This window comes from Equus quagga, chromosome 13 (genome assembly GCF_021613505.1).
Source record: "Equus quagga isolate Etosha38 chromosome 13, UCLA_HA_Equagga_1.0, whole genome shotgun sequence".
NCBI classification, from domain to species: domain Eukaryota; kingdom Metazoa; phylum Chordata; class Mammalia; order Perissodactyla; family Equidae; genus Equus; species Equus quagga.
Genome location: NC_060279.1, coordinates 88,586,190 through 88,603,101, shown reverse-complemented (window position 1 = coordinate 88,603,101; position 16,912 = coordinate 88,586,190). Strand labels below are relative to the sequence as shown.

The window sequence follows — 16,912 nt, the reverse complement described above, 5'->3', positions numbered from 1 at the left end:
GCCCCCATTGTACAGATGAGGAAACTGAGGCACCGGGAGGGTTAATAGCTTGGCTCAACATTGCACAGCGAGGAAGCGACAGAGAGACTGGTTCAGCCAGCCCCGTGTAAACCACTCGTTTTACTGGTGACATCTTGGGATGGAAAATTCCACAGCTTCCACGCCAGAATGGACAAAACAAGCTACAAAAGAGCGTGGATCACACATTTCAGTTTTTAAAAAAATGCATATATGCTCAATATAAATCTGATAATCATTGGGGGAAAGACTTTGGAACAATTTCCATCTTCTACCTGTTCAACTGTTTTGAGTTTTCTTTAAAAGCTATTATTTTTATCTTTTTGGTAGGGGAAGTTACACTTTTTTTTTTTAAGTTCTTCCTATCACGAAGTTATTTTTTTAAATACATTTTTTCTGGGTCTAGGTTTGTAAATTCATGTATTGAAAACCAACCAGCAGCGCACCTCCAAAATCAGAAAACTTCTAACAACCAAAAAAAGCACAAACACGCTTTAAGTCAGCCGTGTGCAAAAAGGAGCTAGGGCTGGGGACCTGCGTGCCGAGTCAATGCTTGGCTGCGAGCCCAGAGAGGCACAGGGTTGAGTTAAAGCCACACAGCGCAGGGCGGGAAGGTTTGGGACTGGCCACGCCCCCTTCCGGCCCAGCGTTTGATTGATGGGTCCGGAACTCTTCTGCCCCGCCCCAGCGGAGCTACCTTCCGGTGGGTCCATGACTTCCGTGCGGGGCAGCCGATTTGGCTCTTCCTAGGCGGACCGGAAGTCCGTCCATTCTGACTCCCCGCCCTTTTCCGGAAGTGACGCACGGTGGGGTTGCCGGAAGAAGTGGCGAAGTTACTTTTGAGGGGACCCGAGCAGCGGCGGCGTGCCAGGGGACGCGGAGGAGGAGGAGGAGAGGCAGAGCAAGGGGCCGGAGGCAGGTGCACTGGAGGGTGGGGAGACGCGGGAGGAGCCGCGGGCCCGGGGCTTCCCGGCGTCCCCCGCGCTGCTCCGCTCAGCCCCCTCCTCTCCTGCCACCCCCTCCCCTCCTTAGCTCGCGCCGCCTCCGGCTGTTTCCAGGGCAACGGGAGTAGGAGACCCCGCGAGAGGCCGCCCACGAGACCCTCGCGCGCAGCCATGAGCCCCGCCCCCCGCTGGTGTTCGGAGAGGGGCGGGACCTGGAGCGAGGTGTGGGGGCGGAGCATGCTGGGAGGAGGTGGGGCGGGGGCTGTGGGCGGAGTGAGGGTGGAGCCTGGAAGGGAGGGGGCGGGACCTAGAAGAGATGGGGGCGGAGCGGAGCGGGAGGAGGTGGGGTCAGGATGAGAGATGGGGGGGCTTCCTGGGCACAGGTGAGTGGAGTCTAGGTAAGAGAGCTTGGGGCGAAACTGGGTGGAGCCGGATTCAAGCAGAAGGGGGGGTGTGGGGTCCCTGGGAAGAGCGGGTGGGCGGGGCCTTGAGTGGGCGGTGCCTAGGAGGGCGGGGCCTACAGGAGGGCGGGGCTTGCGGCTCAGCAGGAGGCTGTCCTGGAGCAGAAGGGGGCGGGCCCTGTTAGAATTGCAGGGGAGGGTTTGCAGGCGGGCTGGGGGCGGGGTCTGTGTGCAGTAGGGGAGGAGTCTGGGAGAGATGGAAGAAGGAGGTGCCCCCATCTAGAGCTGTGGCTGGCCTAACCTGACCCTCCCTGGCCCCACAAGGCTCTCAGTCCCCCTGTATTGTGCAGGTTGCTCCGTGACCCCACCATGTCCACCCCTACCACGAGTTCCCAGGACTCCCCCTTGCCTGGTGAGTGACCCGCTTCCCAGCCCAGCCCCCCCATCCCACACCTCTCAGGAGAAACTCACTGTGCCTCCCTCTCTCAGGAAATGGCCCCCCTCAGCCCAGCGCCCCCTCCTCTTCACCCGCTGTAAAGGACGAGGGTCCTGAGCCGTGGCCTGGGGGTCGGGACCCCGATGTCCCAGGCACTGATGGGGCCGGGTCCGCCTGCAGTGTGGGTGAGACGGGGCCCAGGGACGTGGCTGAGAGTTGGCATGGGGGCTCGGGGAGGGATCTTGCGAAGGGACAAAGATCAGAATGGGGATGGGAGGCCCCAGCTTCTTGTTGATTTTGTTTCTTCCATTCCCCCTTGAAACCTCTTGTTTTGATTCATGCTTTGGGGTTCACTATACATATCTTTCTCTCTGAATCGCCGTCTGCCCGGCTCACCCTCCCTACTCCGACTCTCTGCCCCCGATCTCACATGGGCCTGTCCCTCCGGCTGCTGTTTCTCTCCGTGGCTCTGCCCCTCATGGCCTCTGTCCACCCACCGCAGTCATCCCGGACCCAGCGGAAGAGCCGGAGCGCAAGCGCAAGAAGGGCCCGGCTCCGAAGATGCTGGGCCACGAGCTGTGCCTCGTGTGCGGCGACACGGCCTCGGGCTTCCACTACAACGTGCTCAGCTGCGAAGGCTGCAAGGGCTTCTTCCGGCGCAGCGTGGTCCGAGGCGCGGCCGGGCGCTACGCCTGCCGGGGGGGCGGCACCTGCCAGATGGACGCCTTCATGCGGCGCAAGTGCCAGCAGTGCCGGCTGCGCAAATGCAAGGAGGCCGGCATGAGGGAGCAGTGTGAGTGCCGGGGAGGGCGCCCTGCCGGCCTGGCCGCTGCCCAGCCCTGGGGCCCCTGCTGAGGCCTGTGTCTCCCCCCCAGGCGTCCTCTCGGAAGAACAGATCCGGAAGAAGAAGATTCGGAAGCAACAGCAGCAGCAGCAGCAGCAACAGTCACCCAAAGGGCCGGGGGTCAGCGGCAGCGCCGCCTCGGGGCCTGGGGCCTCCCCCGGAGGGTCGGACGGCGGTGGCCAGGGCTCCGGGGAAGGCGAGGGTGTCCAGTTAACAGCGGCTCAGGAACTGATGATCCAGCAGTTGGTGGCGGCCCAGCTGCAGTGCAACAAGCGCTCCTTCTCGGACCAGCCCAAAGTCACGGTACGACCCCTTCCGCAGCCTCGGGGTGGGGGGCCCGGCGGGGCTGCAGCCCAGGCCCTGGGGAGGGACTGGGGCTCTGGAGGGCAGGGCCTTCGAGAGGAGGGTCTCCTAGGGTGCAGGCCTTGCCTCAAGATGCCCCCATGGCGTTGGGCTCAGGGAAGGAGTCTCGTGAGTCACCCTGGGCCCTCGTGTCCCCAGCCCTGGCCCCTGGGCGCAGACCCCCAGTCCCGCGACGCCCGCCAGCAGCGTTTCGCTCACTTCACGGAGCTGGCCATCATCTCAGTCCAGGAGATCGTGGACTTCGCCAAACAGGTGCCCGGCTTCCTGCAGCTGGGCCGTGAGGACCAGATCGCCCTGCTGAAGGCATCTACCATTGAGGTAACGGCCAGCCCGCCCATCCTCATCAAGGCCCATCCTGTCTCTGCACGGGGGAACCACAGAGATGAGCCCCAGGAGGCTGGGCCCAGAGGGACGAGCAAGGCTCTGCCAGTCCTCACCTTCGTGGGGGATCACATCCTACGGGAGCATGTCAAAATACTAAACAAGATAATCAGAGCTTCCCAGGAGCCAAGGAGAGAAAGGAAATGGGCTGAGGCTGAGAATAAAACTGAGGATTGGGCTGGAGGGGCACGCTTTAGAGAATGTGCTGAAAGGGCTATTCAGAGAGTTGACGTTTGAACCAAAACAACGGTCACGAGTAAATACCGAGTGCCTAGAGGATGTCAGGCTCCATTGGAAGTGTTGGGTCTGTGGCAGTGAACGAACCACACAGAAATCCCTGCCCTCATGCCTCGTAGCCAGCTGGGGAGAGCGTCCTGGGTGGAGGGGCTGTGGGTGCTAAAGCTGGAGGAGGGAGAGAGCGGGGAGTCTGACACAGGCTGGCGCGGCTGAGAGAACCGGGGGCAGGGGGCAGAGGGCCAGGGCCGATCCTGGCAAGGCCAGGTCCCCCATTCAGGCCAGGAGAGGAGGGACTGGTGGCTCAAGGCTCACAGGGACCCCTCGTGGCCCTGTCCACCGCCCTGCCTGCTGTCCCCAGATCATGCTGCTGGAGACAGCCAGACGCTACAACCATGAGACAGAATGCATCACTTTCCTGAAGGACTTCACCTACAGCAAGGATGACTTCCACCGCGCAGGTCTGGCCCAGAGCGGCTGGCGGCGGGGGGCCGGGGTGGGGGCTGGGGCGCCCTGCTGGCTGCGAGACCTCGGGCTGGCTCATCCCTGTCTGAGCCTCCAGTTGTTTATCTCCAAAGCGGGGTGAGAGTTGAGCCAACCCTGAAGCAAGATAAGAGCACATTTATCGAGTGCCACTCTGTACAGCGGAACGCAGTGCAGGACAAGACAGGTCTCTGCTATCACGTGGGGCATCTCGGTGGGAAGGAAAACAAGACACTCTCTCCTCCCCGAACCTGGTCCTGCCCGAGGGAGGCTGGATCTTGGTCCATTGTGAAGTGCGCAACCTGCCCAACTGTACAGGGCAGCCCTAGTCCCTGCCCTCAAAGAGCACTAAATGGGAGATGTGCCCCAGGTGGTGGGCTTCTGGACGAAGTGCAGTTGAGCTGAGGCCTGAGGGGTGAGAGGCATCACCTAGGCAAAGGGAGGTGGGGAGTACCATTGCCCACCGCATGTGCAAAGGCCTCGCTCCCTCGGCCTCTGGGCTTTCTCAGTAAGTCGTGCTTTCCTGGCATCTGTCCCTGAGACACCTCTCTGTACTCCCACCCTCTACTGCTAACCCCGTCTTCTTTCCTTTCTCTGACTCCTGGCCCTTCCAACACCCAAACAGTCCCAGTAACTCCTAGGGTATGAACCTGGCAGGGGAGCATTGTGGGGGGAGAGTGTTTCTGGGGGGGGGGGGGTCAGCATGTGCAAAGGCCCTGAGGTGGAGGAAGAGCTGGACGGTTTTAAGGACCTACAGGAAGGCCCACCGCCACAATCCAAGCCTCAGTTGTCTGTCCCTGGAACCTTGCTGAGGTCCCTCATGGGCTGCCTCCTCCACCCCTGCCCAGTGTGTCTGTTCACATGGCAGTCAGGAGGACCCTATCCACACCCGAGTCAGCTCACGTCCCTTCTCGGCTCAGAACCCTCCGTGGCTCCCGTCTCACTGGGAGCAAAGCCACAGTCCTCACCGTGACCCACCCTCTCCCCTCGCTCACCCTCCTCTGGGCCCACTGGCCTCCTCCCTCTTATTTAAACCCACCACATGTGCTCCCGCCTCGGGGCTTTTGTTCCTGCTGCGTGTGCCCTCTGCCCAGAACTTGGGTGACCAGCTTGTCCCGGTTTGCCCAGGACCTTCCCACTTTTGACACCAAAAGTCGTGTGCCCCAGGAAGCCGGCCGTCCCCGGGAAAACAGACAGTGGTCCCATACCCGGAGCACTTAGGCATCCTCATAACTCGCTCCCTCTCCGCCTTCAGGTCATTGCTTAAAGGTCACCCCACGGGGACCACCTTTGCCGAGTGTCCACGTGACTCTCAGTGGCCCCTACTCTTGCCTGTGTTACCTTCATTCGTAGAAGTCCAGAGGGTTAACTTCTGTGTCTGTTATCTGTCCCCTCCACTCCCAGATGTAAGTGCCACAGGAGGGGACCTTGTCTTGTAAACATCTCTGCCCAGCGACCTGGCGCAGAGTAAATGCCGCTGAAGTTTGATGAAGGAAGGAGTCCCTCTTGGAAGCCATCGCAGGGGGTGACACAATGTGACCTAGGTTTAAAACTCCTTCCTTTTCCTGAGAAGAGGTCCCAGGAAGCCAGGAAGGAAGCGAAGGGGTTGATGGGGTGTTTCTAATCCTGAATAAATGTTCGCCCCCCACCCCTTACTCATTCCCTCACTTGGGCAAGGTTTGTGGCGCACCCACTCTGCTGTGCCGGGCAGTGGGGACACAGAGGGAACAGAAGTTACAAGAGCGGTGTCGTTGGTGCTGTTTTCCTTGCCCCGCGGACAGCGGGCAGGTCAGGGGCCGGTGTCATCGGGCCGGGGGCGCTGACCGGGGCCTCCCGCCCCGCAGGCCTGCAGGTGGAGTTCATCAACCCCATCTTCGAGTTCTCGCGGGCCATGCAGCGGCTGGGCCTGGACGACGCCGAGTACGCCCTCCTCATCGCCATCAACATCTTCTCGGCCGACCGGCCCAACGTGCAGGAGACGAGCCGCGTGGAGGCCCTGCAGCAGCCCTACGTGGAGGCCCTGCTGTCCTACACGCGCATCAAGAGGCCACAGGTGCGGCCACCTGGAGCCCCGCCCCTCCTGGCAGAGCGGGTGCCACCCAAGCCTCGGGGTGGGACAGGAGGTCGAGGTCCACATGGGGTCAGCCCGGCGCTGGGGTCTTGCTTCCTCGTCTGAGCTCCCTCCCAGCCCCCCTGGCAGCTCTCTGAGCCCTGGCTGATGTCCCCTCAGCGATCTGTCCTCAGGCCCCCTCCCCAAGGAGCGAGGAGTCCAATCATAGGGGTAGGGGGGCCCCATGCTCTGCCCAGCCCTCCCCACACGGGCTCGGCCTGGGGAGGGGGTGGCCCGGGTGGGCTGGCCGGTGCCCACCTCCCTCCGGCTCCCCCGCAGGACCAGCTGCGCTTCCCCCGCATGCTGATGAAGCTGGTGAGCCTGCGCACGCTGAGCTCCGTGCACTCGGAGCAGGTCTTCGCCCTGCGGCTGCAGGACAAGAAGCTGCCGCCTCTGCTGTCGGAGATCTGGGATGTCCACGAGTGAGGGGCCCGGCCACCCCGCCCCACAGCCCCGCACCCTCCGCTGAATGGACACTGTCGCCCCTTCCTCCTCCTGGGGTGGGAAGGGGCCAGGGCCGGGCCGGGGGTCCCACTCTGTGGCTTGAAGCGCAGGCCCCGGCCCCACCAGCCCTTGGCCCTCAGGATGAGCCCCACTCGGGGTCCAGGACGCTCCCTCCCTGTCCACCAGTCTTCCTGGGAGGGGGGGATGGATCACAGGTCCTGCCCTCTGACCTCTCCAAGCACTCCCAGCTGGCCTCCCCACCCCAGCTTCCACCTCAAGCCTACCGCGCAAAGCACCTTGAACAGAGGGAGAGGAGGCCCTGTGGCTCTCCCGCAGCCTGAGAGACCAGAGGCCCCCTCTCCCTCTGCTCCTTTTATTTAATAAAACTAAAAAAACCCACAAAAACAGGAAAATAAAATATGAATAGAAACCTGCCCGCAGCCAGAGTCAGTGTGAGATGCAAAGGGGGTGGGCTGCCAGGGTCTTCGTGGACATGGCCCCACAGATGGGACCCGAGGCCTCCCTGGTGCTGGGCTCATGGGGTGTCACGGTGATGTGACTGGGCGCCGTGGGGGCCCAGGAGAGGCCCCTGACAGCCTCGGGGTCACCTCCCAGGACAAGGTGAGTTGGAGCCCACTCCTGATCAACGAGGAGGATTTAAGTGGATGAGGGGGTGGGGCCTTCCATCAGTCAACATGTACTTGCCGAAGCCACTTGTGGGCTGGGCGGGCACTCTGCTGGCCATTCTGGGGACACAGATGTCATCCATCCAACAGACGGAGGGGGCATTTACTGTGACCCAAACACAAGTTTAGGCACTGGAAACAGCCGACAAGATGAAGTCCCAACTGGGAGGTGGGTACCAGTCAGCCTGGCAGTGGGGGGATGGATGCACAGGGACAGCTAGAATGTCAGGGAGTAGGGGCTCTAGTGGGGGCAGCACAGGGCAGTGTGGGAGCCAGAGGAGGAAGTCGGCAACCCTCACGAAGGAGGCCACGTCCTAGCTGGACCTAAGTCGTGAGACCCAGAGGGCTGGGCCCCCAAGTTGCAGGAAGGGCACGTGCCAGGTCTGGAAGGTGAGAAGCCCCCGTGAGTTCAGAGTACAGACAGCCGGGGGGTTCTCCTAATTCCTCCTCCCCTGTGCCAGGCCCTCGGGGGCCCCGGCGTGAGTGGGATGGACAGTCCTGGGCCCTGGTCGAAGCGGGAGGAGGGGTTGCTTGAAGGGATGGGCTGGGTCCCGAAAGGTAGGTTTTTTAGGGCGGAAGTGAGAGCAGTTACAAGCCATCGCCCCATTCCGAGCGGCGCGCCTGGCACCCCCCAGGTGTGCCCGCCCTGCCCAGAGTCTAGTCTACAGATGGGGAAACTGAGGCTGTGAGACAGGAGAGCAAACCGGGCAGGGACCTGGGCGCGCGTGTGCCAGCCTCTGCGGGGCGGACGGACACCACGCCGCTGGGGGAAAGATGGACAGCGCCCAGGGCCCGGCCTCGGGCAGGAGGCGGGCGGGGGAGCGAGGGATGCGCGCGCAGCGCCCGCGGGCGGGGGTGGGGCCAGGGCCGCGGGGCGCGCAGGCCGCACGAGGTCGCGACGCAGCCTCAGGGGGGCGTGGCTTTGGGACGCACACGACCGAGGGGGCGGGGCTTGGCGAGGATTCGTCGTGAGGGAACGAGGCCACGCCCCAAATGGGGGAGGGGCGTGGCCTGTTCCTCACTGGTAAGGACGGGGCGTGGCCAGATGCCACTTTGGGGCGTGGCCTCGCCCTACTTGGGCGCGAGGGGCGTGGCCCGGCTGGCGCGCGGCGGCTCTGGGCCTGCGCGCGCCGGAGTCAGAGGTCGCGGCGGCGTCGGCTGTGGCGGGAAACGGCGTTTGAAGCGGGTGAGCAGAGGGAGACGGGGAATGGCAGGGGACGTGGCCTGGCAGGGAGCGGGGCTGGAGGAACCGGGGACCTAGGCCGGAGAGAGGGTCGAGAGGGGTCGCGCGGCGGCGGGGGCGGCGTCCCCGTGGCTCGGGGCGCGCGGAAGAGGGGCACGGCCCTCCGTCTCCCGGGCGCGTGCGGGGGGCGCGCGGGGGATGACGGGCAGGGGTCCCTCGGCGCGCGGGGGGCGCAAGAGCAGGGCGCCCGGCCCCCGGGGGCGGGGCGGGGTGGGGACGCGCCCTGGAGGATCTGTGGGGCGACGGGATCCCGGAGGCACAGGGGGGCTGCATGGGGCACGTGGGGGCGTGGTGTCGTCCTTTATTCACCAAATACTGGGTACTGTCGCAGAAGCAGGGGCTACAGCCCGAATAGGTCAGACGGTAGACAGATAATGACGGGAAAGCAATGCTTTCAGGCTGTGATGCGTTACTCGAAGTGAAGTAATACAGAGTAGCCTGTTTCTTTAGCTGGAGGGGTCAGGAGTCGCTTCTTTGGGGAAGTGACATTTGAGAGAGAAGTCAGCCGTGTAGAGGAAGATCCGGCTAGGGGGACCATCAGGTGCAAAGGCCCTGGGGTAGGGAGGAGCTTGGTGTGTTTGTAGGTGGAGCCAAGGGAACCGGTGAGGTTGAGGACGGGATGGGGAGCCAGATCTTGCGGGGCCTTGGAAATCTTGGTGGGGGCTCTGGCTTTTGTTCTAAGTTCGATAGGGAGCTGGAGAAGGTTTGGAGCATCAGAGCAACCTGACCCTCCCACCCGCCTACCCTGCGTTTTGAAAAATTCACTGGCTGCCGAGTAAAGATGGGATTGTAGCAGGAGCAGGAGGGGAAGCAGGGAGACCAGTGAGGAGGCGAGAGGGCGTAGCAGGTGGCCCAGCCTACAGCGCAAGTGGAGAGAATCTGCCAGGCTTAAGCTGTCTGGGGGGTTTGAACCGGCAGGGGTGTAGGGCAGAGGACCCCCAGGTGGCCGGGCTTTGTGGTTTGAGCAACAGGCTGGATGGAGGGGGCTGAGGGAGAGCAGGTTTGGGGGCCATGCTGAGGGCCGAGCTGGGGTGCAGTGGGTGGGCTGGGTGACATCAGGGTCTCAGCTTTGTAGCCCCACCCGCTCCAGGAACCTCGAGTTACCTCGTCTCTTCTCCTCCATCCTGCCCTTCGCCGCCCAGGCCTCCCCTGACTCTTAGAGCCGTTCCTCCCGCGCTCAGGGCCTTGGGCATGCCCTTCCCTCCTCTGCAGCGCTCCTCCCTCTCTCTGGTCCTTCGGTCAGCTGCCCTCGCGGCAGGCCCTTTGCTGGGCCCTGGGGAGCCACTGATTGTTCAGTTTGGTTGAGGAAGGAGAGATCTCAGCGCAGGGTGCTCTGAGCTGTAACGAGGCAGCACTGGTCTTTGGGAGCCGAGAGAAGCCGGGGCTTGGGGAGGACTCGTGGAGCTGGTGACACTCGAGGGGAGTCTGAACAGACACGACCTGAAGTGGCCCGCGTTCCCGGCGCTGTCCTGGGGGACGCTGGGGACCCCGGCTCCAGCGAGACCCTGACCCCTGTTTCTGAGGAGCTCACGACCTGACGCAGGCCCAGCTCGTGGTGCACGAGCAGTGGAACAAGCGTGCAGAAAGTAGTGCGAGGCGCTGTGCGGGCCCCGAGGGCCGGCTGATCGGCCGCAGGGTTGACCTGGAGCCGAGTCTCTGGGGAGGCAGGGGAGCTGGGCGGCCAAGAGAAAGGAGGGTTTCGTGCAGCACACGCTTCCCTGGTCAGGCCTGTGCTGGGCGATGCCGGGGGCCCGGAGAAGCACCACACCCTCCCCTGCCCGTGAGGGGGTCAGACACAGGCCCAGATGGTCGCCGGCCTGTGACAAGGACAGCGGGGGTCAGGGAGGCCCGGAGGAGGGACAAGGCCAAACCGTGAACAGTGCGACACTTTCAGGGGACAAGAGGCAACAGTCCCATTGTAATTATTTAATCGTTCCCCCAGCAGATGTGGGCGCGCCCCGGAACGGGGGGGTGGGAGGGGGGCAAGCAGGTGGATCCATCTTCTATGTGTCACCCCTGGGCAGAGGGCACTTTCCCCCGTGTCTGGCCTGGCACCTGGGGGCTGGCAGTTTGGAGTGCCGGGTAACAGTGGGCTCTGGAGCCAGCCGCCCCTCTGAGCTAGCTCTGCCACCTCGGGCAGGTAGCTTCACCTCTCTGGGCCTCCGTTCTGGTCATTGCATTGGAGGCTAATAGCAACGCCTGCCTCAGAAGTTTCTTCATTCACAAAATGTTTATTGAGCGTGTCCTCCGTCCCCGGCGCTCTTCTGGGTACATGAGAGATGGCAGGAAGCACGACAGAGCCCTCGGCACCCATTCTCCTGGGGACAGATGGTAAACAACACACAGGAGCAGCGGTTCTCAGACTTGAGCTGTATTGGACACCCTGGGGGGCTGTTACCACACAGGCTGCTGGGCCCACCCCCCAGAGGGCCCAATTCAGTCTGTCTGGGGTGGGGCCTGACAGTTAGCATCTCAGCAAGTTCCCCCGGAAAGCTCAGGCTGCCAGGTTGTGGACCACACTGAGAACTCTGAGAACTGGTACAGCACACCAGACAGCGACAAGTGTCATCGAGGAAAATAGAGCCAGGAAAGGGGTTGTTGAGGATGTTGAGGGTTGTTATAGGATGAATACCTATAACTATGTCTGTGAAAGTGCCCTTATGAACACATGTTGACAAAGTTATTGTTCTCCTGCCTCCGGGGCCACAAGCCACGCTTGTAAACAGCCTCACTGTGAAGGTGACACTGGAGCAAAGACCCGAAGGAGGGGAGGGAGGAAGCCGTGGGGGCGTCTGAGGAAAAGCACTTGGCAGGGTAGAGGGAACAGCCTGTGCAAAGGTCCTGAGGCAGGACCCAGCCTGGACTGTCTAAGGAACAAAGAGGAGGCAAGTGGTTGGAGCTGAGTGAGCAGGGGGGAGGGGGAGGTGGTGTCTGAAAGGGGCTGGGGGCGGTCATGCAGGGTCTTGTGGGCTATGATGAGGACTTTGCTTTAACTCTGCCCAAGATGGGACCTGGGGATGGGCTTTGAGCTGAGGAGGGACAGGCTGATGGGGCGTGTCTGTACAGGAGCCCTTTGGCTGCCGTGTGGAGAATACGCTGACGAGGGCGGGGTGGAATGAGGGGCACCGTAGGGCTGCGGACGCTGTGCATTCATTGAACAGACATTTCTTGAGCCCTCTCTGTGCCAGGCTCTGTGACCGAGACATGCGGATCCCTGCCTGCGCGGAGCTCGTGTTCCAGCAGGGGGAGACAGGCCGACAGCAATGCACGGGAGAAAGGAGCCGCGGTCCTAGAACCAGAGGGACCGGCAGGGAGCGGCACGGGGGCTGAGAAGCCGAGGGTCAGGACTGTGGGAGTTGCAGATGGAGCGAGCATGAGGGCCGAGGGGAAGGACGAAGCTGGGGGGCTCCGAGGTGGTTGGCCTGGTGGGAGCTGCTGTTGACTGAATGGAGGGAGCCGGTGGGGGCAAGGAGCAGGTGTCGGGGGAGGTCAGGAGCCCAGCTCATGTCTGAGATGCCTGAAGAGACAGCCTCACCACCCTGGGGCAGGCGGTTGATCTGCCTGCCTGGCGCCTGGGGAGGGGGCTGGGCCGGAGACAAAGGCAGGAGTGAGGAGCTGAGGGATGGCATTTAACGCCGAGTCAGTGAGATGGGACGAGAACATCGAGGGGGGAGCGGCACAGAGAAACTCCCACATGACCCAGGCGGGCACTCGGTGTGGTGTCATTGCTGCACTCGCTGATCAGTATTTGCTGCCGAAGGATCGAGCAAGGGAGCGCACGGCGCCTGCCAGCCATGCTCCTGTCCTGTTCTGGGGCGGCCGAGCAGGGGCGCCCCGGGGCCTCCTCCCTCCCCAGGCTGCCTCGCCTGACTGTGCACGGTGGACAGTGCCCGGGATGTGGGACCAGCACGGGAAGCTAGACTTTGCTCCTGGTGACACCGTCCCTGCCACCGCAGCCCCTGGCCTCAGCCCCTGACCCCGGGGAGCCAGTCGGCCCTCTTCCACCTCCCTCCGCTCCCTCTGCCCGAGCCAGGCCTCTCCCACACGTTGTTACCGTCTGTGTCTCTGGCCTCGTGCACGGCTGGAGCCAGGCCTTCTGGCTCTTTCCTTCCTGTGAGCTAAGCCACGTGTGCACACAGTTCGCACCCCAAAGGTGCGGAGGGAGGGTGGGTTCAGAGTCTTCTGGACGCAGCTTGCGTACACTCGGTTGTAGCCCTGTTCGCGGCAGCCAGAAGGTGCGGACACCCCCTGTTCCCCAGGGGGGCGGGCTGGACACGGTGTGGTGGGAGCTGCCCGTGGGAGGCTGTGCGGGCGTGAGAGGGATGCAGCACCCTCCCAGCTGCAACCCGGCGGGCCTTGCAAACATCATCCTCAGGAAGGGAAACCCCACACGAAAGGATGCGGATCCTGAGATTCTGTTTAGAGGGAATGCCCAGCGTGGCAAGTTATGCATCAGGACAGACAAAGGAGATGAGGGGTTGCTCCGGGCTGGGGCAGGATGGGCTGAGTGTAGGGTGACAGCTGATGGGTGCGGGTTGTCTTGTTGGGGTGATGATTCTATCAGTAAACCTATCTCCCCACCCCCAGCCAGGAAACCAGTGTTAGCAGTTTATTGCTTGCCCTTCCAGAATTATGCATCAGTAGCAAACATATTTATACATATTCTCCAGTCTACCTTGTGCAAATGTTTGTCTTTTACGCATTTCCCGCCACTTTTTTTGATTTTTTTTTTTTTGATTTTTTTTTTTTGCTGAGGAAGACTGGCCCTGAGCTAACATCCGTGCCCATCTTCCTCTACTTTATATGTGGGACACCTACCACAGCACGGCTTGATGAGCAGTGCATAGGTCCACACCTAGGATCTGAACTGGCGAACTCCAGGCTGCCGAAGCGGAATGTGCGAGCTTAACTGCTGCACCACCAAGCCACCCCCGTCCAACTTTTTATTTTGAAAATTTTCAAGCCTGTAGAGAAGTTGTAAGACAAAGATGATGAACATCCACGTACCCCTTGCTGGGAGTCACTGATTGTTAACGCATCACACACATACACACAGTGTTTTCTTTTTTGACTGAACTATTTGAAGGTTGTGGTCATCATGATACTTGGCCTCCAAGCACTCCAGCAGATGTCTCTTAGAATGAGGACACCCGCCTACGTAACTACAGTACAGTTATCATAATCAGGCCATTTATGAGAGACGGCGCTGTTGTCTCATTGACAGTTATTCACTTTGCCCTGTGGTTCCGGTAATATCGTAGCTATTTTCAATTTTTTAATCTAAGATCCGATCTGGGATTACCCCTTGCGTTAGTTATGGCTCCATAGTCTCTCCTTTAATCTAAAACAGTTTCCTGGCCTTTTTTTTGTTTTTTAAATACAAGAGATAGCACTGTAAGTACACCATCCCGCACCTCGCCTCCTCTGCCTAACAATGCGGCTTTGAGAGCCCCGGTGTCGGCACAGAGAGCTTCCTCATTCCTGTATCCAGCTGCATAGTATTCCGTGGAGCGGAATTACCGTGGCTCAGGGAAACAGTGCTCCAGGGGAGGACATTTAGGTGGTTTCCAGACTTTTGCGATCGCAAACAATGCTGCCGGAAATAACCTTGTAAAGGCAGGTTTTCCTTATCTGATAATGTGTCTGCAGCGTGAACCCCTAGATGTGGAACTGCCACTTCCCCGCTTTTGTGTTTTCTCTTGAGGTGTAATTTACATAGAGTGAAAGCACAGGCCTCAAGAGGGCAGCTGGATACACATTGCCCTCGTCCCAGAAAATTCCTTCCAGCTCCTTGCCTGTCACTTTCTCCCACCCCAGAAGCAGCCACTAGCCTGATTTCTGGCACCATAGATTAGTCTATTCTAGAACTTTCTGTAAATGGCATCCTACGATATATACTCTTTTAATTGAGATGAAATTAACCATTTTAAGGTGTGTGGTTCAGTGGCATTTGGCACACTCACAGTGTTGTGTAGCCACCAGCTCCCTCTAGTTCCAGAACCTTTTCATCCCCCCTAAAGGAAACCCCTCCCATTAGCAGTCACTGCCCCTTCCCCCAGGATGCCCTGGTGTCTGGCTCCCGGAGTTCGGCGTGTTTTTGAATTCTGTGTGTATGTCAGCTGCCTCCTTTTCCGTGCTGAGAGGTAGTCTGTGCTGTACCACCTCCAGATGCTTGCAGTAACACATCCCCCGTCAGTTCAGAGTTTTTCTGTGCTGTGTTTAAGGTCTGGGCTAGGCTGCTGTAACAGAGGCCCCAAATCACAGTGGCTCAGGCAAGATTCAAGTTTACTCCTCCACGTAACACTCCAAAAGTAGGTAATTTGGCTCCAAAAGGCTGTTGAGGGACCCAGGTTCCTTCCATCTTGTAGCTCCGTGTTCTCTGGGTTGTATCCTTGTCCCTGTGGTCCGGGCTGGTTTACCACCACCACGTCCATGCTCCAGCCTTCGAGAATCGGGACGAGGCTGGAGGGCAAGCTTCCTTTTGAGGCTGTCCCGGAGGTTGCACACCTCGCAGTCACTCCCGTCCAGTGAGAGAGAATTCGGTAACCTGACCACCCCTAGCAGTGCACCCTGGGGGACGTAGTCTCGAGCTCGGGGGCCTGTGGCAGCCCCAAGGCAAGGGGTCAGTTGCAAAAAGGATGAAGAGGGGAGACTGGATGTGGGGGGGTAGTTATGGGATCCAGAGGTCTTCCCTTGAACCTGGGGTGGCTGACCTGTCCCCTCCTCTCCTCCCTGCCCCACCTGGGTCTGGGGTCTGCTCTAGGTTCCCATAATCCCCTCTGTCTCAGCCTGGACACTGGGAGACATGTACTTTTCATTTTTCTTTTTTTTTCTTGGTGAGGAAGATTCGCCCTGAGCTAAGATCCCTGCTCATTTTCCTCTGTTTTGTATGTGGGACGCCGCCACAGTGTGGCTTGATGAGCAGTGTGTAGCTCTGCGCCTGGGATCTGGGCCTGTGGACGCTGGCCTGCCAAAGCAGAGCACACAAACTTACATCACCAGCCACTGGGCTGGCCCAGACGTGTACTTTTCTAAAATTTCATTCTCTTTTTGAATAATTTCAAACATGGGAAGGTTGAAAGAATAAGAATAATTCAAGGAATGCCTGTCTTCCCTTTACCAGATTCACCTGTTTTCACATTTTTCTTTTTTTACTTTATGATTTGCACACATGCTTTCTTTTTCTCCTCTCTGTATGCACGTGCACACTTTATAAAAAAACTTCAGAACAGCTTGTGTACGTCTTGGCCGTTTACCCCTAAGTACTTGAGTGTCCATTTCCTGAGAATATTCTCTTACTGAACCACAGTGAAGTTACCAACTTGAATAGGCTGAACCTGAGTATAGTCAATACATCCTGTCGGAACATAACCCCCGAGTAATTTCTTATAGGTTGCAATTGAGAATGCATGAACGGGCCAGCCTGGTGATGTCGTGGTCAAGCTCACGGGCTCTGCTTCAGTGGTCTGGGGTTCACCAGTTCCGATCCCGTGCACAGACCTACACACCGCTCATCAAGCCATGCTGTGGCAGCATCCCACATACAAAATAGAGGAAGATGGGTCTGGAGGTTAGCTCAGGGCCAATCTTCCTCAAAAAAGAAAAAGAATACATGTAAACACACATGAACAGCAGTGTCTATTTTTTGTTGTTGTGTTTGCTACAGTGCATCCTGGATTGAGGGCCGGGGCTGCTCTAAAGGGCATTTTGGGGATAATGGGAGAAATTGGAAAATGAACTCTTTATTTTATATTATTACTGAGTCAGTGTTAAATGTCCTGGATCTGACCATTGCGCCATGCTTATTTAAGAGAATGTCCTTAAAGAGGAAAACAAATGGTCGTGTGAGTTGTGCACGTTCTCTGGGGGTGGAGGGAGGGCAGCAGAGGTGGCCATATCGACACTTGGGGGACCTGCGCGACGGGCATGTGGGAGTTCTGTGAGTCTGAAATTATTTCAGAGTAGAAGGGGCTGTTTTGTTCTGTTTTCAAGTGGGGCGGGAGGCCTCTGCAGTGTTTCGAGCTGGGAGGGGACCTGATCAGACTCTGTTTCGGGCCACTCCCTGGCCCCAGCACGGCAACCGGCCTGAAGGGGAAGCTTCCCGGCTGTTTGCTGCTTGAGGGCCTGGGCAGATGGGGCAGTGGGCGGGCGAGGGCCTCGATGACAGAGCTTTATGGGAAAGAAAGGGACGTGCTAAGGACCAAGTCTGTGATGTGATGTGGGACGAGGGGAGAGGCTGAGCGGGGCGGGTGACAAGGGGGGAGTAAACAGGGACGGGAGGATGTGGAGGGAGGGTAGACTGAGGTGGGGAGGGAGGGAGTCACA

General features: G+C 59.8%; 1 protein-coding gene across 3 annotated transcripts; it reads left to right on the top strand.

Annotated features, from left to right (window-relative positions):
- The first annotated feature begins 799 nt into the window (after window positions 1-799).
- Window positions 800-7,098, top strand: NR1H2 (nuclear receptor subfamily 1 group H member 2). 3 transcript variants are annotated; one of them, XM_046684285.1, is made up of 10 exons: window positions 800-937; window positions 1,051-1,184; window positions 1,714-1,775; window positions 1,853-1,984; window positions 2,302-2,592; window positions 2,675-2,946; window positions 3,145-3,324; window positions 3,983-4,082; window positions 5,949-6,157; window positions 6,494-7,098. In XM_046684285.1, exons 3-10 carry the CDS (start codon window positions 1,733-1,735, stop codon window positions 6,638-6,640), a joined length of 1,374 nt encoding a protein of 457 aa, XP_046540241.1. In that variant the 5' UTR covers window positions 800-937; window positions 1,051-1,184; window positions 1,714-1,732; the 3' UTR covers window positions 6,641-7,098. The 3 variants fall into 3 exon arrangements, with proteins under 3 accessions (XP_046540241.1, XP_046540242.1, XP_046540243.1); XM_046684286.1 differs by lacking the exon at window positions 1,853-1,984; XM_046684287.1 differs by lacking the exon at window positions 3,983-4,082.
- The last annotated feature ends 9,814 nt before the right edge of the window (window positions 7,099-16,912 follow it).

Coding starts and splice junctions, on each gene's coding strand:
- NR1H2 (XM_046684285.1), top strand. CDS start 1,733: ATGTCCACCCCTACCACGAGTTCCCAGGACTCCCCCTTGCCTG. Junction 4,083..5,948: donor GGATGACTTCCACCGCGCAG/GTCTGGCCCAGA, acceptor CCCGCCCCGCAG/GCCTGCAGGTGGAGTTCATC. Junction 6,158..6,493: donor CGCGCATCAAGAGGCCACAG/GTGCGGCCACCT, acceptor GCTCCCCCGCAG/GACCAGCTGCGCTTCCCCCG.